Source organism: Ischnura elegans, chromosome 3 (genome assembly GCF_921293095.1).
Source record: "Ischnura elegans chromosome 3, ioIscEleg1.1, whole genome shotgun sequence".
Taxonomy (NCBI): domain Eukaryota; kingdom Metazoa; phylum Arthropoda; class Insecta; order Odonata; family Coenagrionidae; genus Ischnura; species Ischnura elegans.
In genome coordinates, this window is record NC_060248.1 from 88,558,640 (window position 1) to 88,584,518 (window position 25,879).

The following is a 25,879-nucleotide window of genomic DNA, read 5'->3' on the forward strand; positions in this document are numbered from 1 at the left end:
AGTTTAAAGTTATGTGGATTGAATTATTTTCATACCGACGGCGTGATTTTACATTTTAATCTCGGTGGTTTTTAACCATTCATGATTGCATTCCATTTTTTCATAATATACGTGAAAATTATGGTTTGTCTCGCGCAGTCGCGAACTTACTCCCTCAAGGACTACAAACGCTCCTGAGAGTATCTTACACAACTCGTTAAATGTGTGTGATGCTGGGTATGGGGATATTTTACGACCATCCTCTTCTTTCGATCATTCTCCTGTGTTCCGTTACAAGCTCTCGAAGAGTCAATCTATCCCTACCTTCCCGTAGCCCGACCTTTCCCCTAGAAAATCGACATCTTCATTTCCGCCCTTGATTGATTGAGACGTGACACTTAATGCATATATTGTTCCGTGGCGGTGTCGATGGGAAACATCTTCACAAAGGCCTCCATCTCTTTTGAGAGGAGAAATAATGCATTCCATGAATACCGCGTACCCTTTTTTTAATGTAAAAGGGGTGCTTGTATTATCACGATGGGTATAAATGTAAAATTGAGGCACTGAAAAGTAGGTTTAGATATAATCAATCATCATCAACTCAACTTTAATATTAAATTAATTCTCTGCTATATTTGAATGGGCCGCGCGAATTCGTTTCAGCAACCGCTTATGTGGCTGTTAGATGGCATATTCCTGCTAAATAATTAAGAACGTTAATCGTCAAATTAACATATCGGGCTGTACCATGCTGTAAAGTATACCTGTTCAGTAATTTGCGGATTAGTTCTATGAATTTAATAGAAAGCGAGCTGATGGACGCATTTCATTCATTATTCATTTCCAAGTTGAGTTATTTATTGTCATTTTTTAGGTGCAATGTTTCGATCGTACGGTAATAATAAACTCTCAATAACCGAGAAACAATCCACGTAAATTTTTGGCTTTCCTGGCCATTGCGCAGACCAAATAGCCATCCAGATTCCTGAATTCCCTTGGCAATTATATCGAGGCTCATAGTAGTAGATGTCAAGCCTATGCGGTCCATCAAGGATAACAACGCGAGGGAGAGAGGGCTTCAAAGAAGCCACAAGCGGTTTAGAGCCGCAAACCTGCACTAAAGCCTTGCGCTTGTATTCAGGGATTTTTTTCTTTCATGGCAAAGTAATGCGCAAACCAATAAAGGACGCAATTCCTGGGCTCCGGTTGTAATTACGAATCTATATCACTAAAATTTAATTACTAGTATTTTCATCTAGGAGAAATGCCTACAAGTAGCAAGCAATTTTTTCATCCATTATAACCCAATTTTGCTTCCAAAAACATCATCAAAAATGCATATATTTTCAGCTCAATGTAGGAAAGATTAAAACTACTTGTTTTTTGTGCTGTAAATTTTAATGGTGAAGTATGCAGCTGCCTCAATAATTATGATTTAGTCTAAAATTTTCACAATTTTAATATGCCAAGTCTTTTCATTGAATTTCTTCCATAAGCAGCTCTGAGTTGTAATGGTTTAAAGCCTAAATTTATAAAAAGATTTCACCGCTATACGGTGATTTTAAGAGAAAACCTTGCCTAGCGGCAGGTACGAGATGGAGATAAAACGGAGAAGGAAGCCATTCACCCATTCAATGCGCTTTCAATTCATCGACAGATATTTTTTTCCTCTTGAAAGGAAAACATGAATGGATGACTCGTGCAATATAAGCATGTAGTGGCGCGCCCTGGGAATTTGTTCCTCTCGATGGAAAAATGCACCTCCATATCAGTTGATCAAGGCATAGGCCTCTTCACTATGCATTGCGACCAGCTCTCCGAGAGGTTCAAATGTCATGGGCTCTGAAAAACAAAATGATCGCTTCATAATTTATTCATTCAGTTCTTTTCGTGACATTGCCGTTCTCTTCATACTCCTAGAGAAACTATGAACTTGAAAGAAAGTCTAAATGACGTGTAATAAAAACTACTTCGGTTATAACAATGATTTGCTATGCGTCGAGAGACATATACTCCTGTGAATAATTTGTGGATGGATTTATGAGTACAGTATATTCATGTCTTTTTAACCCGAAATTTAAATTATCTAAGCAGAGTAAAGTTGTGATTTATATGCATATAGTATAAAAGCATTGCTTTTTCAGCATGGCCTCAAACGTTGCTCATGACGGAGTTTCTGTTGAGAATAATGAATTCGAAGCAGTATCCGCGGCGCTTACGATCGGTGCTCTATTTTGTTACAATATTTGGGTATCATATTTAACTCTATATTCTCTATTGGATTAGCAGCTATTCAGCAACCAGCAATAGTGAATACTATGCTATATTTTTTATTTAATCAGGATGCTTCAGTAAAATTTCTCGCGTACAAATGCTCCTGTAACAATGAATCTCCGCAAGTTATCCTCAAATGTAGAATTAAAAGGGCATTAAGCATATAAAATAGCTCTTTATACGAACAGGATTAAGAGGATCATGTAGGTGTGTTGGCTAGAGCGTTGGCTTCCCACGCTATATTTCCGGGTACAAATCCGGGCAGTGGCTGAGATTTCCCATTTATAACTTGTGATCAGCTCTCAAAAGATGATGCAATGGGCCTATTGAGTTTCTACTAGTTAAAATTCTATCATTGACTCTTTCCTCTTTCTTGTCAAAGGAACCCCAGGTGGCTAAATAATTAAATAGCAGTTTCGCAGCAATTTCGATGTACTAAATCATTTTCTGGCCAAAATATATCAATTTTTAATTACTTCATCCCACCAAATTAAGCCTTAAATTGCTACCCCCAGGAACCTATTTTTAAAATTCTCACTGTCCATTTTCTGAGTTCACTATTTTTCCGACCTATGATAAGTGTTTTAGGTATATAAAATTGCATTTAATTTAATTGGTTCTCAAAAATAAATATAAAAAGTTGGCAATTTGTAATGAATGAGCAGTATTGCTAACCTTTGGATAATGTTAGCATCATAACATCACCTTTTGCCCTCTTAGTTTCGGGGATCGGGTTGGTGCGGTGACTAGAATGTTGGCTTCTCATTCCGTGGGTCCGGGTTCAAACCCGGCGGTGGCAGAAAATTTTCAGAGACTGCCCGATCCCTGCTTGAATGCTATGTGGAGGACAATTCAAGCGCAACACTCCGTCCGTCGCGTCGGTTGGGTCGTTAAGCTGCGGTCTCCTTGGCGCCTTTCGTTAAGAGCAGGCTGATGCAGACGCCGGTTTCCTCTCCACACTTCCTTACCTGCCCTTCCCTCATGGCACAAATAACCTAAGCAGTCATGTCGGTCGCCTACTCAAAATATCATATCATACCGTTCATTTAATCCAAAATGAGGTAATGTTGATGAATTAAATTAAGGAATAGAAAATAGTGTGAAAAAGTATGAACTTTAAATAAATAATTCACATTAATTTTCATTCTTTATTGGGTTTTACCTATGACTGCGTTTCAAAACCGTCATGCACAGATTGAGTCCTTTCTACCTCCAATATTCCGTTGTTACCTCTTCCATATTGGGCTAAGTCAACTAACTCTATTGTGTCATCCGCGACACGCTGATTAAACCACGGAAGCCTGTCGGGCGAGAACGTAAATTTCATCAGGATCCTCCTCTCCTAGAGCAACGACGCAGCGTTGTCTCGCTCAAAATATGGCCATTCCAGATGCGCTCCCAAGAATTCTCGCTAACCCACCACACCTCTGCATGTTCTCCGCGATCGTCCTGCTATACGATCACTGAGGTTACGCCCCTTCAACAACAACCCTTGGCGCAGCCCTGCTTTGTAAATGCGAATGAAGGTACAGTGCAACCTCGTTTATCCAGATATCAATGATCCTTCTCTACGTTTTATCCGGATCAAATGTCTGAGCAAACATTCCAGGAGAAGTACCGTATAAGATTACACTTTTCAATACAGTGGTTATAAACGTCACAAAAAATGAAGAAAAAGTAAGATGGACGATTCCTTTAAAAAAAAACTAAAGTTTTCTACTTCTCATGTAGTTTATTGTGTAGCGAGCTGTACTTTTGGCCGATAACATGATAAACAATTTGTAACTTTTTAATATAGTAAAATAATTTAAGTATACCGGGACTAGCCACGGTGATAACTTTTACGGGAGTCACCCGCAATGCACAATTGTGTGAAAAATCCACAGAGAAAAAATCCTTCGCCTTGACCGAGATTTCCACAGGGAAGAATGACGCCTCGGTAGCTTAACTGGCTAAAGCACTCGGCCGGAAAATGAGGGATCCCGGTCAAGGCGAATGATTTTTTCTCTGTGGATTTTTAGTAAAATAATTATTGTTATTTCTATTGCTTCCGGTTTATCCGGATTTTCGTTCGAACGAGACCCTTAAATACAAGAGTTATTTCCGGATTCAGCGCATGCGATCAAGGTAGAAGTGAAAAAAAATCTCATACCACGTAACCTCAAGTCGGTGAACTTGAAGATTATTTTAATGGAAATTAAAGTTTTATTTCCATTAAATTTAACACTCAGTAGTAAGAAGAGGCATTTATATAAGTAGCATTTGTTTTAAATAAAATACTTACAAAATATATCCAATCCACATATTTACAGTTAAGTTAGAGATTTCGAAATTGGCCTAAAGTTTTTAGCATTGCGCGACTGCCCACAGCATCTTTGTCACTATTTTTAAACTGTGGCTGATTCCCCAACCTTGCTCTGTTTTCGTGGATTTAAAGAGAATCGAAGACGCAAACGAAGATATGCGAGCGTGATTCAAACCCCGCCGTCCTTTACCCGTTAACCAGTCGTCACTTGGCTTCCTTAGCAATTACTTCAAGGTCAGAATTGAGGAAAAGTGATATTTTGGCTCGAGGAGTGGAGTACCCTTTCCTTGCACCCTGATTCTTATCAGACTCAAATTCCCTTAAAAAAGCCATTTCTACCGCTTTCGTTATACTTTAAACCTCATTCACTCCTTCATAATTATGCTAGATTATGTATTTTCCTGATGTACAACGCGTGGTCAATTCTTTAACATGAGCCGACCGGGCGAGTCAATAGATGACCCTGAAACTTTCTGCGCAATTGACGCTCTCAGGGCGACATCAGAGTCAATTGTTGTATCCCGAATCAACAATTTATAAATTAAGTTCAACAGATGCAGGCGTCATATGTTGGGAGTTCGGCAAATTTAAATAAAAGATGGTAGAACTTTTCCACAATGGAAAACATAGGGAGACGTCATTCAACCAATAGAATATTTTTAATTTAATATGATTAGATGGGCAATTCCATTAGTGACGGAATTACCTTTAGAGAAAACTATAAAATAGGATATTGTGATAATATTGCTAAAGGCAAAATAATTGCATAGCTTCTGACTGTGCATGGTCAAGAAACATTTATGGAGGTGATGTTCATGTACAGGAACAAAATTAATTTTCGAAATACCTTCTAAATATGCCCAAAATTAACCTGTGACGGAATTACTGCCAGGTCATCCTCCTCAGTATAATGATTTCAAGCATCTCAAAAACTCTTTGAATCGAAGTATAATTTGAAAACTTTTATTAAGGCTCTGAATAATGTGTCAAATACTGATTTCATGAAATTCAATCACTCAGCTGTTGATTTATCAAGATAAAATATTTCCAGCCTAAATTTTAATTCGATAGAAAAAGTTGACATTTTCATGGAAACGCCCAGATATCTTTAAGAATCTCCGAATAATCGTGCAGAAAAAGCAGTGTTTCTTTGGGAGAGAGCCAAATATTTCATGAGTGAGAAGGGAAAGTGATTTTGGTGATTGTTATGACCAGTTTATTCCAGTATTCTAATTTAAGTATTCAAAGGCCTTAGGACACCTGCTATCAAACAACCTCGAAGCACAAGGTGGCCCAGCGAAAGGACATAGCTTCCCTACCCTTAATGTAAGAAAATTTAGATCCCTCCAAGCCACGCATATAGATGGGTACACTTAAATCGCCACTATTGTCGCTAATGGCTGAGCGGTCTGACTTCACTGGAAAAAAACTATTATTAAGGCTTTCAACCGAAGAATATATTCATGATGGAACTCTATGAAATTGATAACTTTTCAATGCTATTTCTCGCGACTGCAAGGTAATATAAAGCTAACATTGAAAATTTAGATCAGTCCAAGATGAAATCTGCCCTCTCTTAATCACGAATATTATGGTTGAATGACTGAAACACAGGAAACCGCTTCTGAAAGATTTCATTAAAGTTTGAAAATAGTAGATTTTTCAGTCGGCCGCTTGGAGTGCTGTCACCTGACACGCACATAGATGGGTACACTTAAATCGCTACTAGTGTCGCTAATGGCTGAGCGGTCTGACTTCACTGGAAAAAAACTATTATTAAGGCTTTCAACCGAAGAATATATTCATGATGGAACTCTATGAAATTGATAACTTTTCAATGCTATTTCTCGAGACTGCAAGCTAATATTGTATATTAAAGTATAATAAAGCTAATATTGAAAAAAAAGTAGATCGCTCTGGACTCAAACCCTGCTGGGGACTTTTTAAAACCCGAATATAATGACTTCATAGTTGCAAGATAAATAGAGCTTCCAAAGGACGGCCCGGGGCCGTCTCTATATTGTATTCTTGGTATAGCTTGTGGTATTCGTGAATCCCAATAGGAGGGGAGTTACGGCAGGAGAGAGGTCTCGCTCTTCATTTCATCGTCTAATGAGGATCTCAGCATTGTACTAATCTTGTCTTAGTATACGCTCTTTATATTTTTTCAATTAAATTTTTACTATTAATTCTATATCAAGCCAAAATATGCCTCACGAAGAAACTAAAACTTACCAATTATAATTACTAACAATTCTGTGCGGCCATCAATCCAGATAAAATGAATTGTATTTAATTGTAACCGTAAAACTATAAATCATCGGCTCATAATTGTAATTTTATTCATTTATAGAAATATATGACTCCAAAGGAGTGTTTTTAAAAATCGGCTAACATTTGTTTTCATTTGTCAATTTTATTTTTTCCTGGAATTGGCGGTTTTTCACTATTAATTTTAGCGAAAAAATATTTAAAATCCTTTCATTAACTGCTGCTCTATTTAATGAAAGGATTTATTTTGTCTCTCTTGTTGACTTTATAATCATTGGCTAAAAACCTCTCCTAATTACATGCGTTGATCTTCTGAATAAATTGGATAAGCGGAGAAAAATCCAATATTTGTCCCATAATTAGGAATTAAAAATCATATTTCATTATGCAAATGAAATTTTACTGCACAAAACGTTGATTCAAATTCGAATTTCTCATTTGCGGCGAACACTGTTCGGGTGTATTTTTTAAAATATTATTATGTCTTCAAATTACTCATAAATTGAAAATTCAGATAAACTTAATTCAGTTAAAATTTGAGATTAAGAGATGATTTCATTGTTATTATTAACTATGAAATCATCGTTTAATTTCAAACATATGCTAAAAATTGGCATTTATAACTTTTATCCTTCAAGTTCATGTTAATTTCTCTGAGCTACGAAAAATTAATCTTCAAAATTTTCTCGTAGCTTATTTTTTTATCTATTTAGGGAATTAATGCGATTTTGTGTAGAGGTTACATTAACGCTTTGCAAGTAGTCATTAAACCAACATTGAGAATTTCTTCATGTATATTTAATAACGGTGTGGCATTTTGGATAGTTACGTTTTGCAAGGTTCATTAAGACTCTTTGCGGCCCTAAAAAGCTATTCAGATACAACCGAAGGTTAGTGTCATGAATAACATGCTTACCTGCTGTTACTCAAAGGCTATGTAGAAGCAGGAAAAATTGTCCGCTGTGCAACCACCAACAAATCCATTTTCTATCTGCTCTAGTTTCCTTGTAATCTTTTCATCTTGTAGCTTTTAGCGGGTGCAGATCCAATTACTGTTTTGAAGGGAAACTATTTGATCTCTTTGCATGTTATATTAAGTGCTGCATAAAAACCAACCACTGTTACATTCGCTCTAGCCTTTACCGTAGAGATATAGCATGTAGATAGTTCCTCGCATCTGTTTCTTTATAAAAGATGTAAGTTTCATCGGTGAAATTTTTCCATACATTTGTATAAGAATGGTAAACTTATAGTAATCATTACTTCCTTTCCATATTTTCCACTGAGTAGGTAGACGTATTATTGTAATAATTATACAACAACGCGTAAATAATGCAATCTAAAAAGTCGCACATGGTTTTGATAATTACCTATTTTCACAAAAGGTATTTTATTTGAGTTGATAAGCCCTGAAAGGGTGTGTCTAATTTTATCGTTTAGTTTTTTGTTAGCTCGCAGCTAATTTACAGCAATTTCTATTTTATCATCTTTATAATAACATTATTTTTTACAGCGTGGCTGATAATGACCTCAGGTACAAATTGAAGCTTGGGAGGTTTTATATTTCAGGGAATACATTCAAAAGCGGAAATGGCCCCTTGAATATTTCGAAATTGGCAAATTTATATTGAAATAAGGAATCAATGGTCAATAACGAAGATTGGTTTAGTCCAATGTGGGTTTTTCAACGTGTTTCCAAAATATTTTACTGATAACGGCTCTTTCAACTTTGCTTTTGAATTTGTTTATTTGTTTTAAATTTCAAGTTCCATTTTGTATAAAAACGTATTTTATTATTCTTCCGCGAATTCAGCGGTGTAGCTATGAGCATTTAAAATTCTCATTGCCATTGGATACCTTCCTCAATGATATTAAACCACCGTTACTCGAGATATAAAGCGCGGATTATATTTAGCGGTGCGTCTTTTTTCAAGACCAGTGCACCATCCTGTAATTTGGCCGTGAAATACGTCGATAAAATAATGAGTCGCCAATTTCGGTATCTTGAATTATACGGCATACTTTTTCCTATCTAGCTAATCGGAAAAATTTCGCGATGACTAAAAATTATCGTGAAAAGTATGGCAACCACGTATTATATTCCATGCACTGCATAGTTACGTCGTTGAAGTGCATCAAAATTTCAGGATTATTCGTTTGCTGATGAACATTCCCATGAGCCAGAGAGCTATTGATGGCCATGGTGCAGAAAAATAAATATTTTCATCGTAAGGCTGTGTTTTAATAGGGCTAACTTTGCTTGCGCTCGATAAAAATGGTAGAAGGCTGAAATACTAAAGGTGGCACTAATGATTCACGATTTTATCCGATGTTTTTTTTTTTTTGCGCCATGCCTTTCATTAAAACTTTTGCTTTTAAGCACCGACGATTTTTGAGGGGAACGGCGATGAAAATTTTCTGATGGGATGGTTTCCTCTCCCCCGATATGGCCGTCTCCTCCCTCGGCAAACTTCAACCCATAACACCATGAAAATTCACCCTTTGTCCCTCGACGCGCCGTTTCCCTAGATAAAAACTAAAACGCTTTTGACTCTGCACTCTCATCGGCAAGCAAAGCTCATTCTCGCAAGCTTTTTGATCTCCAGGAATCGAATTTTTTTACACTTTTGTTTTAAAAAAACTGTGTTCGTTAATCATCACCAGTTCTCACAGGGTGCGTTGTTTTGGCATCGTTTTCATGTAAAGGAAATAAAGTTGCTGCAGCCATTCATCAGTCATATTTCTGGTGCATGCCTACTATGTTGCATTATGCTTATTCTTGTTCAATTTGAGGGAATGAATTTCCATTTCAATTAAGTGAATAGGGAATACGTTGCGAGAAAAAACGCCTTAATCATAACATAACACTCATAATTTAATTGGGACTAATAAATTTTCATATTTCCTTGCGAAGTAATTGCTCAAAATATCGGTCCTCGTTGAATTAAAGATTAAAAAAAGTAATATACACTAATTTATACATCATAGCCTTTCGAATGCTATTAATATAGTATTTCCAAGTCCAACAAGCGATAAATTAAGAAAAAAATTTAGCAGAATGGTTAGATGCGGGAATTCGTTTTTTCCTCCGAACCATAATTGACTTTAATAACTACTAATCGTAATTTTATTTCCTTTCAATGTGTAAACGCCCGGTGTCCTAACACCCCCTGCCACACGCCTTTTTAGTTGGCTTGTAGTATGTAGATGTAGATGAATGGATAGAAATAAATATCATGCAAGTAATTTTATCGAATGGTTTTCCTGTCATAATCGAAATGTGTATAAAAATAACTTTTTTATCTTTTTCACGTTCGCACATTGAGATTGACATGTAGACATTTTTCTTCCTCAGCGACACAGTTTCCTCTCCTGCTTCCATTCAAAAGTACAAGTTTCATTTTGAAGTGCTTCATATCTAAAAGAATGCGGTTCAATGAATTCATACGGTCCTTTTGCCTTTATACCTGTCCGTATGTCATTGGACAATTGTCTTCATCAGTCTATTAAGTCTTGAGTGCGGCTTGGCCGTTATGTTATTATTTGGTCGATTATGTTTTCCCGTCTTCTCCTTATGGTTTTTAGAAGACTCCCCTTTTCTCTCATTCTTCTAACCACTTACTTGTCGATCAATATTACCTTCATCATTCTTCTGCATCATAGCCTTTCGAAGGCCTTCTATGCCTCCTTTGCCAAAGCCTTTCGGAATTCTTCTCGTGGTTATATTTGTTGCTTGCGTCCTTTCGTTTGCATACTTAGCATGCCCTCTCAGTCCTCACCATTCAATGAAATTATAATCAATGCATACCAGACAAATACCTTCCGTAGCTCGAGGACTCCGTTTGGCCCCTCCGTCCATCGGCTAGTATGTTATGTTTTTTTTTGCGTACTTCGTCATTTGCTTGGAAAACGAGAAAGATTTCCCGTAATGAGTAAAGCATACAGTCAAAATTTACCTGGAACAAGAGAACTTCAAAACTTGCGATAGGTATTTAGCCTCTCGTAACGGTTTTTTTGCAGAAAGGAACCTCATACTTGCCAGGGTATCTTCTACGTATAATTAGCCTTGAAAAATGTTTATACATCTGCCTACTCGCTGATATATCTTATTTTGAGATTGACGTGAGCCGCAAGTTTTCTTATTTGCTCCCAAAACTAATTCCTCCAATTTTTCCGTTTCCAAGTTCAACGAGTCACACATTTTTCTAAATCCTCGGCAATTATAACCTCTTTTCGCAATCCAAGCGCTTGCCGTATCTGCGGAGTATATTTTTTTTATTTCCCTCAGTTCCCGCAAAGTTTTAGCTGATAATTTGGGAGTCGTTTCCTCCACAACCAGCGGAGGTCTCTTTCACTTACCAAAAAAAAAATAACTTGTACCGAAACTTAATATTTTTAATGCGCTTTCCCTAATTTGGTGACCTTAGTAAGGTGCAATTACGAAGAACAAGGAATGCCCCAGCGACCTATAACCTCCACCCCCTCCCCCCGGCCGTTCCTCTGTCAGCTACCACGCTCCCGAATGTGTGCGGATGTGAAAATCGATGAAGGGATCTCCTTCCGCTCGCGGTAGACTTCGGACTTCCTGCCTTCCATTTTTATTTTACTAGATATTTTTTTTTTAATCCGCCATTCCTCTGTTTCCCAACCCTTCCCCTTCATCTTTCTTTCCCTCCCGTGATATCGTTCGCAATTAGGCAAAGAGGTCTCTTTTGTCTCCCACCTATCTCGCTAACCATTTCTCTCGGGTATCATAGACGTACGCATCCAATTAGGGGCGACACACTTTTGAGAGAGGGGAAGAAAAAAAAAACACAAAAACAGTGATAACAGGACTCCGTGCGGCCTCTGCGTCCGTCGGCTAGCATGTTATGCTTTTTTTCCCGTATTCCGTCATTTGCTTGGAAAACGAGAGATATATTTCCCGTAATGAGGAAAGCATACAGTCAAAATTTACCTGGAACACAAGAACTGCGAAACTTGCGATAGCGCATTTAGCGTCTCGTAACGGCTTTTTGCGGAAAGAACCGCAGTGCTTTGATGCCCTTTGCCCAAAAAAGGGGTAAGGAATGAACTTAAGCCCAGAGCTATGCTTTGCGTGTGCACAACGTGTGCGTACTTCATGGGCAGAGACCATTCTTTTGCCCATGCAGCAATTTTACTGTAGTTTTATATTTTGTTTTCTCGGCACACGAACCTCTGCAACATTTTCGTGGTTGTTGCGCGTTTGACTCTTTATTTCAAGACATTTTTTTTCTCAAGTCGTATATAATAGTGCTGCTGTTTTATTCAAAAAAGAAACTTTGATAATTTTTAGTATTACTTTTTGCATTTTTTTAACTTTTAGCACTATTTATTATTATAAAACAAACCAGAAAGCACTTGAAATATGTGAATAGACCGGCTGATAAATAGAACTACTTTTGTATTTGTGCGATGACCGATTTAAGTCTTTCCCGGTGTATAATATTAATATGATCTTTTGGAGGTCAGTAGTATGTAATTGATCATTTTATGAATGAGTTGCTTAGGATTTATTCCGAAAATACCAGCAATGTGATGAAAATAATTAAATAAATAACTAACTAATTAGAAGATCACATTGCGGAATAAAATGAAATTATCTCCCACCCAGCTAGTCGAATTAATAAATACTTCGAGAGAAATAACACTCCATTCTAGGAGGTCGGGCAAAAAAAAGACATATCCCATCAAATATTCATAAAGTCCGCATCGATCTGGAAATCCCTCCTAAACTGGGCCATGGGTAAGTATTAATTTATGGATAGGATTGGAAAATCAGAGAGAGAAAGACATTGGAGCAGGGGAATCTACTATGTGAGAGAAGATTTTAATGAAAATATATCCTTCTCGACTCTAATATGGTGGGAAAGTTTTCCTGTTTTATGTATGGTAAATCTCGAACTCGTTTTGCACATATGGCTTTCAAATATGGCTTCGTTACAGCATAACAGTCGAATTGTATGGCCACAAAATATCGTATGTGGAAATGAGCGAGTAAATTATTATCTCAACGGAGAAGATGTTTTCACACCTAAAGCTTCATTGCATTGTAATGAAGTTATGATGTGGTGAAACTAGAAAATAAACAATCTAGGTTACTTAAATCTTTGAAGGAAATAGAACGTTTTGTAAATGTAAATACGTTAACAAGTACTAGCCAATTGAGTAGTAACTTTATGCGTGTTGTTGTGAGAAATTGCTCGTCAATACAGTGTGTTTACATCTATCTGCACGCTTATAAGTTTATATTAATTCCAATTCTATTAATTGAACGGTTCTACCAGATAAATATACGATAACGTTGGTTACAAATACGTGTTCTGCATTTTAATGACGATTTAACATTCAATTGAAGAGTTATCTCTTTGCTTTAATTTCATGATTACATACATGTATATTAATGAAAAACTAGTGTTGGAAAAAGCGAATCATCTAATAGCATATTGTGGATAACAGTCATAAGTTATAAAAATGCAGAAGTATCTTCCTTGAGGTAATTGAGCTATATTAAAATAAACGTTAATTCTGCTTGCATAAATCATAATCTAAATAACATGACCTCGATCATCATTGGTTTCTTGTAAAAATGCTTCAATACAATGCGTAATAAATAAGTTATGTAGCCGGTTCCATTTTATCAATTTTTATGGCTCATTATATGTCGTATGGCGTGACAGTTCCATCAAGAAGTTATATCTTTACAAAAGCTTTTATTTTCCTTTTTGCATGTAAACGCCAAGTTTTTCCGACTCATTTTTCTAATCCAATATTTTATTTTATTTGACGCTAGTTTCACATTTACAATTCTGTAAACTCTATAATCAGCAGTTTTTATTTAGCTCCCTTAATGTGACTTATTTCCGCCGCTATTGCAATGCCCCTGCATTAGTATGCAGCATTCCGTCTGTTACAAAGATTCACCAACAAACAAGAAGTTGAAAGAGCTGCATTTTCACAAAGAACGCCGGTCACAAAGAACCTCAGCGTTCTTTGTGACACAGCAAATTATTTACGTTTTTCTTCAGGTGTTGCCCAGACCGAAAAATATGGAAAGGAGCACAGTATTTACCATGAACAGACTCGGAGACTCTTGGAAACTAATTTCAATGACTTATTTGTTAGTGAGCCATAGTGACATGATAAACACAAACTGCGTACCAAAATCTAAGGAAATTTTATTCACTGATTAAGTTAGCGGCAGTGACATGGCTTTTAGGATGTTTGCATCGTTCCATGTGCCTCGCGTTTGATTTCACAAAAAGTGGGAGATCCTTTCGAGTGTTATAGTGGTACAGACTGGGCTCTTACCTTGTTTTATCGTCTTATTCACGGACTAGCGCCTTTAATATTTTAAGCCTCGTATCGATCGCACTCAACTGGTCGTTTTTCGTTGCATATTATTTGCTATCTTAATGCTTATGATATCGTTTTGAAATTTTATTTGAACGTGAAGTAGACCGCATTCAGCATCTGCCTATACTTGAAATTTGAAAACTTCTCCTCACTAATTTCACAATTATGTGTTTCAATATGTAAAATATGAAAATGTTTACTCTTTGTGGCTTAAAAATTGAAAAGTGATATCATACGTTTAAAATGAGCTTTGCGTCGCAGACAACAAATCATAAACGCGAGTAGGCGAGAATTATGCGTTCTCTTAAGATAGCTTTGTTTTGGAATGCGAAAGATGAGAGGACGAGGAGAAATATTTTATTTATTCATGCGGAACCAAAAATAAAAACCGGCGCAAGATAAACTAATAAGGAGAAAAATTAAAACAAGGCAATTACGCCTCCACGGCCAGCAGCGGTTTTATTTTTAACTGGCGTAGCCGCAATGACTGAGCCACGTTTACCTTCCCCTCCCTCGTTCCACATTGACCTCACCCCCCGATACAATACCCGCCCCCACTCCACCCCGTAACCTCAGCCACCCGCCTCCAGGCATCCCTCTCCCTGGCCACACTGTTAACGCGAGAGTGTTTTATTTTCTTGACCGCAGGCAATTGCGTCAACGTGCAAAACACTTGAAAACTCCTGTTCACTCAGCTCTTCTGCGGCTTTGTCAATCATCAGCTTTCTTCTACTTACCCTTATCCTGTCCTAAATAACATATCTATATCCTTGCCTCTCTGTGCTTTCGTGTTTTTTATCATTTGTTTAAAAGCTAAATTTTAAATAAAAATGGTAATTTAATGTTTCCCGGGCAATTTAAGAGATAATATAAGAGTGAACACTTTGAAATCAATATGGTAACCTTCTGTTATGACTTAAAGATTTGTTGAGCAGAAAGATGAGATTCTATAATGGTCAAAGTCTTACCCTATTTTAGCTGAAGCAGTGCGATATCCGGGTGATATTATCACGCAGTATGTATTCAAGTATATTCTCTTCGTCATAAAATATATTTAAAAATGAAGCTGATACTGAGATCCAAGTAAAAGTAATGCACAAATAAAGTATTTGCTACAATTTTAACACGACCACTTTCACGAGCCCAACTCTATGAAGCAATTACTTTTCACCTTGCCTATACTGTATGCCGACTTTGTAAGCCTCCATAAATCTCATTTGATTGGCTTAATTTAATGTGATACAAGATTAATTACTTCATTAAACGTACCTCGACCGATCCGAAGTTGATTATTGTCATTATTAACATGTGGCAGTTAAATCAACCACCATACCCTGATAAAAGCAGCCTCCAAGAACTGTCATTAATTTCATGCTTTGAAAGGGGGCCTATTAATATTATTGAATATTCTGGTAATTATAAAAATGAAAAAACACGGATAAAAAATATAAAGTTGTTGCGTATTTCAATAGCTATGTACAAAAGAATGATAAGGAACCTATCTACGAATATTATAATGGTTCATGAAAATTTGGCTGGCCTCATTGGCGGCGGGGAAAAGTCCGCGCCCACCAAATAAGAGGTGGCGGGTTCGAGCTCCACCTGCGTAGTGGCCATATCTAGGGTATGGTTGTTCGTGTATGTTAAAATTGAGAAAAAATATTGAGAACCCCGGTTTAAAAGTCCATATATAGAGCTGCTTTCGGTGGTATGGCAATAAATAAAAAATAAATAATAACGGTCAATCCCGCTGAGATTTATTATCTCTTCTTATATTCTGCTCTGCCGAGGAAATGTCCACTTGTTAATTTCCTCAAAAAGAAGAAAACAGGCAATTACTTCACGTTTATTTCGTTTTGAGTGGGAAATTTAACTTTTTTCTAATCCAAATCGATGGAGCTCGCCTCGGAAATAAAAAACGAGGTTAGTGTATCCGCGGAGGGATTAAGTGAAGCAGGAACCAGGGGCGAGTTGGGAAGGGAGGAGGGTGTGAATTACGGTCAAGAGGGAGCTGTGAAAGAGGTCGCGGAAGAAAAAAAAACGACATCATCGTGTATGTAATGTGCTAAGCGATTCCATGCAGATGTGCTCTGCTGGAGAATGGAGAGGATAGCGAAAATATTCATAATTTCTCAAAGCACTTTCACCCTAGGGGTGAAAGAATTACATTTTATTTTTAATATCTTCTCCGGAACCACCTTCCATGTTTATATTTGAATTTAATATCGCTTTAGCACTATCCGAATAGTTTATTACGGCAAATTGCTTTTGTGCTTGTAGTATGCTTGCATTATTAACCCTCATTCAAGTTATGTTATAGTATGCACAATGGAATATTTTTCGCACACTCACGATAATTTCTTTAACAGCATAAAGCTGGCCCATTGCTTCATTCAATTTATAAGATATTAAAAAAATATCATAAATATTAAAGTGTAATTTTTAAAAGCAGTTTAATGTTTTGTTAACAATTTTGAAATTTAACTGTGATGGAAGGCAATATTGATTTTTATGAATGACAACCATAGATACAGCCATAAACGATTTGCCGAATTAAAAAAAATATTTAAAATACCCATTATTAACTGCTCGCTTTAGATAAGGACTCCTCATTAAAGCTACAAATTCATAACAGAAAATTTTTCTCTTTTTAGTCTATTATAATTAACATTTTTATATTCATTCATTCATTTTTATATCCATTACGTCAGTTTAATATTCTTCGGCTTGCTAATTCCCACATTTCCATGTTTTTAAGAATTATGTAATAATTTCTAATTGAAAATTTATCGAATTTCTGTGCAATGTACATAAATTTAGCTGTGCCGTATAAAATAATATTTTTATCGAAAATTTAATTATCTAGATGGCCATTTTGCCCGCATTCACCTGAGGAAAATTTCATTGGATGAATTCTTCCACGTGCTCGAACGCGAATTTCAACTAGGAATATTCGTTGTCTATTCTTATAAAACCAATTGCTGAGGCAACCCGACACTGAGATGAAAATATGAAAGCTTATAGTTAATTAGTTATTCGAGTTATCAAATTATATATCGTTTTGCATTTTTACTGTTGTTCTTCTATCATTTTTTGTGTCATATGGCTGAGTCAACTTCAAGCTCCACACTTATGCCCGCTGCTTTTTAATGTGAATTCACCCCGAATTAATAAGAATTTTAAGTAGTATTAATTATAATCAAATTTTTAATTGAAATTGAACACAAAAATCGTTTTCCATCATAATTGTCTGAGTTCGAGATTAATGCCTAATACAAGGCCTCAGCGTCACTCTCTCAAATGTTATTAAGCCACTATTCATCATGTAAATGCTTCAGTTTTCATGGCATAAACAATTTTCGGCATACTTATTAGGGTAACTTCCCCTTAGTTGTTTTGAGGGGAAAGAAGAAATTACGATAATATCCAGTGGACGTTTATCAAATCCTTTTTTGCGTGTTCAGCACCCTATGCCGCATGTATTAAGTCATTATTTATTCTGAGTCTCCCTTCATTGTATCCCACAGGCTTCGTGAGGACATGACGCATGAAGAGCATCGACGCCCGGACCCCGGAGGAAGCACGCATCGCTGTCGACCGCCTCCAATTGCGCGGATCATGCTGAGCGGTAGCCTAGTCTCTATCGCCGCCACTCTGCTGCTGACTGGGGCCACCCTGATGCCCTCTGCCACCGCGCGTGAGTTACATGGCTCTCCGGACACTAATCGCTGTCTTCCTTTGGACAACTTGATTTCAGTGAAACACTCTCGTCTTTAATCTTAGGGAATGGTATTCTTCCCTTCAAAGAAGTGTCATTGTCCCAGAAATTCAGAAAATTGGAATAGGGTGGTTAATATATTAATTTAAAATACTTTCTTCTATATTTGAGTCACCGGATATCAAATTGTGGTAATTATTAATGCCGAAATGGAGCCAGAACTTTATGAATTATTTCATGGTTACTTAAATGTAAATTGTGTAGTGCTTTCATTTGTAACGTCGTCATTTGACTTAATTAGGAGCTTATAAAAGTCTAACTAATATTAATGATACTTATATGTAAGTTTACTCACTACCCGTGTAGAGTACACGTTTTGATTTGCGCATTGTGATAGAATTTAACTTCACAAAGTAAATTTTATATAGGAGGTAAAAATACAGACTTATAGTTTCTCTTTCGTTTAAACAATTAATTTATAAAAGGATTCATGATAAAAACTTCGTGATACTATTTCGATGATCTTGTGGCACCATTGATGGTCCATTAATAAAAATCAACTCCCCAAAACCGATGTATAATCTCTTAAATATACGCATTAACTCTTTTTAAAGATGTGATAATGTATAAGATAATACGGAGATGATCAGAATTAAATGAGCGGCTCGCTTCGCTTTTATAACTTCCAAAAAAATATAGCTACGCCAAAAGTAGTTGATTCGCATTTCACGTGTAGTATCAATGCCATCGTGATCATTCAACATGATGCAACTTTTTTTCTAAAAAGTAGTAATATTTTCTCCCACTGAACTAAAAACTGAAGCCTTTCAGCTCTTCCTAACTAATAGCTGAAACGCGGGAAGCAAGATATGTGGCTTGAAATGTCTCCCTTTGGTGGTAGTGTATATATTTTTTCAAATCCATAAAACCCTATTATTTATGATTTTAACGGCATTCTCTAGTACTAGATTCTCCGTAATAGTATTCCATCAAGCCAGATCAATAGTGCGACGCAATTTACGATGTTTCTAAGAATTTCAGTGTACTAAATCACTCCATGGAATTCCATGAACGGCTGATTTTTTTACACTGTCCTGTTTGTACACTTCTCATCTCCCTGATACGCGGAAAAAAGTGAATGCGACAATTTTTTATCCCGCAGAACACGTTTCCAATGTACAAAGGAAAACCTTTTAAGCGACCCACAGTTTGCGTTGTGTTATCGACTCTAATATCTCACTTCGCTTCAAATCGCCGCTCTGCCTCATTTTTACAATCACCGAGTTTTCAATCACTTTCCAGCGCTGAAAATTAACTGGATTTACTGTACCTCCACGTTTTTTATAGCTGGAACACCGGCGAAGTGATGTCGGCACGTTAGTGACAAGACCAATTACGATCGAGCCGCTCAGCGCTTTTTAACCGACCATGACTTTTAGCGGGATCACAAAGTTGCTTCCGCAGATCCCATGAAATAGAATTTTTTGCAAACCTCCCTTCATTTCTACCCCAGTGTGGTCACCAAGATCCGAACAGATCGGTATATTAATTACACAAAGGGATCATTTATCATCCTAATTCTCACATTTCGCCGATTTCTTCCAATTTAAAAAGCTTTTAGAGATATGGTAAATTTAGAATGGAGTGTAACCCATAACGGATTTGCTTGAATGATCATTACGTTAGATTCCAAGCATGTACGTTATCATGATTGCAAGTGGTCTGGGTTTATCTTATTTCACCGCCTGACCTTTGTGAGCTCCACGCTAAACAAGTCCTGCGTCAATAACCAATGGTAGCAGTTTAACACTAGTAAGCTTACTTTATACTCATAGTAGAACAGGTATAAAGTTATATTTATCATGGTTGATAATGTTGCTTATGATATTTTGGCTTCATGTGGTGGCTCTTCCCTTTCTTTCGTTGTATCAATGTTGTATCTTTGCAAATTAATGACTTTCATACGCAGCTGTTTCCTTATTAATTTTTGTTTTTGATCACCACAACATTGTATTCAATGCTGGTTGCCTCTCTAAAGGTTCATTTATTCGTTGGTTTTCTTTATTTTTGTAACATTCACCTATCACCTGTGTATTAATATTTCCATGGTAGCATTTAATCCTTTTTCTCTTTATTCTATCTAGTGTGGGGTTGTTTTTTCTTCCAAAGGAAACAACAATTAATTTAGTCTTAATAACCCAACCAAAATTTAAACTTTCCAATAGATTTTTAACAGTGGTATCAACAAGTTCTATGAAAAAAGGCATGTATTTTAAGATACTATACTATAGTTTCCTGTATTGGCCTTCGTGGTTTTTAATTAGGAATGGGAAATATTTTGACCTAGTGTCATAATTACATTTTCGGTAAATTTTGAAAGATGAAGTACTTGGTTTAACTAAATTTAATGCGAGCTATTAATTTAGTTGGTTTCATTAAGTCTAAAGATAAATTAAGCTGTTTTCTCAATGAATGCCCTGATACTAAGCTTCATAGTGCTTTGTTATTCGCTTTTTCATTTATTTTAATCATGCAATTTATACTGCTCGTTCCATCAGCTGCATTCCAATCTTTGTACGAATACACTAAACGTTTCGCTTCGGCCCCTCTCTGGCTAAGGTGCTCTTGGGAACTCTGGCATTGAATTTACCATATTAATTTATAAATATACTATGGTTGAGAATCCCTAAATTTATGATCATTTCAGTTTTCATTCTAAATTATATTCTTAAAGTTTGGGTTGCGAGATTTCCAATTTTTTTTACTTGCTGCAATTTCATAACGTAAGGGAAACAATCAACAATATTGTTCACAGTTCAACGTACTTTTAGGCTTCATGGAGACTGCCATGGAGACTGATTTTCGCACAGTAGCATCTTTTCGCGCATGGAACAATTTATCTAACTACTAATTATTCTCTCTTGAATACATCTTTAAATGGCTGGCCTATGGAGCCTTAGGTATTGAAGAAGCTAAGATTTTCATTATTCCAACTTTTTATTGTTCAGATATCATTTTACCAATCTTTTTTATTTTACCTTCGTTTGAACTACTGACAGCCAATTAACTCTAATTCAGTGGGAATGTTTCTTCATAGATATAAAGTTTCTCAGTATATTAGCTAAACTGTAGTTATATTTTATTCAGAAAAAGAAGTCATCCCAGGAAACATGAAGTATCCTGAAATATTTTCATCAAAATTAATTTTCCATTTGGCTTTTTTAATTAGCGCTCTCACTTTTCCTAATTTATTGCTAAGAAAAACTTTATTTTGTATACAGTTAATGCTGAAAATATTTTTATGGAAAAATCAATTATAAATACTTTGAAATAGGTTATATTTGTCTTATAAGAGGTAATTACCTCAAGTCAACTGAGATATTTATCAGATATAACCAATGGAAAAAGAATAATATCTGATTACTATACGTTGCGGTCTAGTGCTCAATGATTAGAATGTTCGTCAAAGGGTTTGATCAAAGTGGTGAGGAAATTTATAATGCTCGCAGGCGATGAATTTATTCGCAATGATACTTGGCCCAATGATAGGAAATTCCTACTTGGACAGAAAACCATATTCTTTAGGCTTATAGTTTAGAGAGAAACTTATAACATATATTGATGCAGCTTTAGGATGTGATGGATTCGCTCGGTTCATGCGTTCGATCTCTATAGAATTTTGTAGGCCTCGAAGGGTGTACAACGTAGGGCGGATCGGAAAAATCGATTTTTTTCAAATCCATCTGGCCCAATGAAAAAAAGTTGTGGGACCGATCAGAAATAAGGCCTAAAAAATTTAAGACCTCTAGGTGAACCCCTGACCCTCGCTCAAATGCGATTTAGGAGGGGAGGGTCAAAATTCTAAAAATTCAATACTTTATGGTCATTCCCTATTGATTTTGCCGAGTTACTGTCCTTTAAGAGAAACATTTTCGTGCATTTTGACGTATCTGCCACCGTTTAGCCACAAAATGCCTAATTTGAGTCCGCGCCCGCGAAGAAAATATTCCAACGCCCACGCAGCGTCGCGGATACATGAGCCGCAGGCCGATTCCTTCCCCTCCCTGCTCGATTCTCCCCCTCCCTCGCCTCCAATACAGCAAAATTCATCCCGCGTGTGCTGCTACGAGGTCGTTTATCTTTGATAATATAAATCGGAATATGGAAGAAGGTAATAAAGGAAGCGTAGTGAGACGACTTGTCCCTTATTAGGCGCCTCGTCGGAGTTAAACAAATCGATGTTACCAACTTTTATAGAAGTAATGAAATATTTTTAGATCCGAGAACGCAGGAAAGGAGCCTACGGCCTATGAAAAGTCCTCGTGAGTGGCTATAAAGGTGTGCGAACTTTGGATGTGCGCTTCAATTCCGGCATTGTTCGACAGATGTAACTAAATGAATTTTGGGCGAAGGCCGCTCGCCTCCCCTCCCCGCACGCCTCTCCCACGCCCCAAATGTACCAAAATCCACACCACGTACGTCTTTCTTCGTTACTTTACGTAATATTTAATGTTTCAGTATCGTCTGTGGAGGAACAATCACGACAGAATTACTCAATTATCTGCTTTCCAATCTGTATTTCTTATGTATATCAATTTTCCGATCCGCCCTAGACTGTACAGCAATGTCCTCATCTACCAGACTAAAGTTCGCGGGTTCCAATTCCATTTGGATTGACTATTTCCACCTCTCAGAATATGGATTTGTATGATATTCAATCGATAATAATTTCATTTCAAGAGAGGATCTGATGAACGTATTTTAATCAAAGACGAAGTTATTATCATTAATAACATTTAATCGGTCTAGGAGGACGTATAAGACCGGCGCTTATTTTAAAAAAAATTATCCCATTTAAGAATTCGCGGTCTCAAAATGTGCGCATTGGTGAGAACAATATTATAAAAAGTTTCATATTCGTACGACGCGACGTCGGATAGCCGTGCCTGAGGCGCCTGTGGTACATAAATGTAGTTATTTTTAATGTAGAGTTTAGAACTTAAGTCTATCAAAATTATCAAGGCATATTAATTACACCCTGGCCAACATTTGCCTCTATCTCAGTATTCTCTTGGATACGAATGTTTTATATTTGAGATGGAAATAAGTGTTAACAATGTACATCACTATTTTACACGGTCTTAAAAACTCAACGTTAATAGCGTAGGTTTTAAAGGAGTAATGCGTAACTAAAAAGACAAAATACAACTGATCGAGAGAGAGGGATGCCTCTTATTATTTCCCATGTCAAATCGATCTAATTGAGCTGAATCTTACTGAATTTCTCTAATTTTCCAGACACGTGGTTTGTTGATCGTATTTAAAAGTGTAAGCATAGATCTCATTTTTAGGTTTCAAAAATAAATATTTCGTGAGGCATTCACCTGTTAAAAAAATCCTTTTATAAAAAAATGACAAATTATAGTGCATTCTAATCTTTGTAACTCTTGTTCTAATTAAGAAAAAGTTAAAACTTAAACCGTATGGTAAAACTCATAAATTGATCTATCTGAGAATATGTTATTGATACTTCATCCTAACGTTGTAAAATGTGTTCATGAATCGAAGTTTTGTGAACATCGGAGAACTTTCGAAATATCGGTGATAGATTTCATATGAGGGGATGATAGGTCTTAGGGTACAAGTGAGTTTTTACTAAACATAATAAGGCACAGAAATAGGTAAAGGAAACAAACGAGATCTACTACATGTTTAGTTTTGCGTTTGATTTTCCAGTCGGTGTTAGCACAGAACAGAGACTCACTCGTACCCCTTGGCTGTCAAATGCTTGTAGATTTCTTTTAACAATTTCGGTACCAAAATATGTTCAGAAAAAATCACTCGTACCCCTATACCTCTCATCCTCTCATACGAAACCTATCACCGATGTTTCGAAAGTACTCCGATGTTAACAATACTTCCAATCATGAACACATTTTGCAATGTTGGGATGAAATTTGACTAGCATATTTTCAGATAGATCAATGTAAAGTTTTACCATAGCGTTTAAGTTTTAACTTTATCTTAATTAGAACAAGAGTTGAGATGTTAAAATGTGTAAAATGATTTTCCAGTCGATTTCAGCGCAGATCAGACGCTCACTCGTATCCCTTAGCTTTCAAATTTTTGTAGATTTCTTCTATCAATTTCTGTTCTCAAGTCTGTTTAGGAAAAAATCACTTGTACCCCTTAGCCCAGTGGCGTCGCCAGGATTTTGAAATGGGGGGAGGGGGTTTACCGGAGACTTCGGGGCCCTTCAGAGGTGTATGGATAACAGCATAGGGAAATGGGGATCCTCCTCCCGGTAAGTATTGGAATTTTTTTATGATGAAAATGTGATATTCCGAACTCGAAAATAGTAATTTTGCACGAGTAGTTATTAAAAGTTATTATATTGTGGCCATCTGACTCGTTTTTTGTGCCTCTTTTAAAGGCTCAAGAGGGGTGGGGTTGTCACCCGGAAATCCCCCAACCGTGGCTACGCCCCTCATATGTAATTTCTCCTAAGCATTAATCCCAAGAGCACTCAACGAAGCCCATTTGGTATCCATGCAGCGGTATTATTTGTGTGACTGTGGCCTGTTACTTTACCGTCCTTTGCCTTTCTCTCCATTCCCTCCCTTCTTGCAACCAACTTACGCGTCTGTCTGTCGCCATTGACCGCCTTGCGTGTGCTTCGCTTAACACTTCCCTGGCGTCTACTGTGGCGCCCCCAGAACGTGGTGGAGTGTATCCCAACTACTCGGACGAAGATGACGTGGACTTCGGGGATGCAAGTGGAGCCTCCTATCGTTTGGAGGACGAAGACGGTACGGAAAATTAAAAAAAAATTCAATTAAAAAGTCTTAGGAAATGTTGCACCGTGTCTGTCCTGTCACCAAAAGCACTCCCGAGTTTTGCCACCACCTTGCACTGAGTGTTAGATGCTGCTTGAATTAGCATGTGTTACCTTATAACTGGAGTTCGTTAAAAGAAAAACCTTGATTTTTTTATCTAACTTAGGGTTTATTTTATTTTAAAAAAATGCATCGCCGAATCCATTATTGCTTGAACCCTCAAATGTACCATCAAACCTTGCATGGATGTGGACGTTTTGTTATAGACTACAGTTTAACATCCGTATAAAATTTAAAAAGTTACCATTTTGATATTTCAAAGTGAATCTTTGGTAAAATATTTTTGCAGTGCCTCAATCCGGTAGTAATCTCTTGCATACACAAGTCTATTTTCTCAGCAGTTGGAAAAACATGAGCACGCTTCAAGAAAGAGATTAATTTTCCTTTTGGTTGAATGAGATCTTTGTAATTCACAATTTGAATCAATGAAGTTTTGATTTTAGCTCCGAATATCTCTTTTTCGAATTGTGGCCTTATGTTATCATTGAAACTTTTGCATGACTTTGCATGGATGTCTTTCCTCTTTTACATCAGCTTGTATCCTAATAATTTCGATGTGTACTTTGAAGAGAAGAAAATCAAGCTATCTGTAACAAATTATCATTCCAATACTTCAGAGACCAATGAATGTTTCATATTTGACAACATTAATGTATTGAATTAATGGAAAATATTCTTTGAAAACCCTTGATGCCTTTACCTTGCCTGGCTTGCGGTCTTTCTAAGGAGTCGATTTCTTCTCCTTCTTTCCATCCTTAACCTACATTATGTTGGTAATGCTTTTTCGGGCGAATACCTAACAATAATTATGAGAAAAAGCTAATTATTACTATGAGATGAGTATGTTCAGGTAAGAGATAGATTTACTGAGTATTTTTCCTATCACTTGAATTTCCGTCTTTCGGGATACTGAACTTCCGTCTCCAGTTACCAGCAAGGTCTCTTACGAATTTCTAATAACTCGCTCATTTAGCCTTCAATTATGTAATTCTACACGTATAAAATCTACCTTCTTGTCAAGTTTTTGAGAATTTAGGGAGTTCCGCATGTAAACCG

General features: G+C 36.7%; 1 protein-coding gene across 4 annotated transcripts in view; it reads left to right on the forward strand.

Annotated features, from left to right (window-relative positions):
- The window catches only part of LOC124156126 (collagen alpha-3(IX) chain-like), a 677,324-nt gene that overhangs the window by 572,278 nt on the left and 79,167 nt on the right, over positions 1-25,879 (forward strand). For 3 of the 4 annotated variants that reach the window (XM_046530463.1, XM_046530462.1, XM_046530464.1), the window contains exons 2-3: positions 17,737-17,906; positions 24,644-24,736. In XM_046530463.1, the coding sequence (XP_046386419.1) occupies positions 17,750-17,906; positions 24,644-24,736 (250 nt within the window). In that variant the 5' untranslated portion in view covers positions 17,737-17,749. The remainder of the gene's footprint in view (positions 1-17,736; positions 17,907-24,643; positions 24,737-25,879) is intronic. The other variant, XM_046530465.1, reaches the window with a different exon arrangement.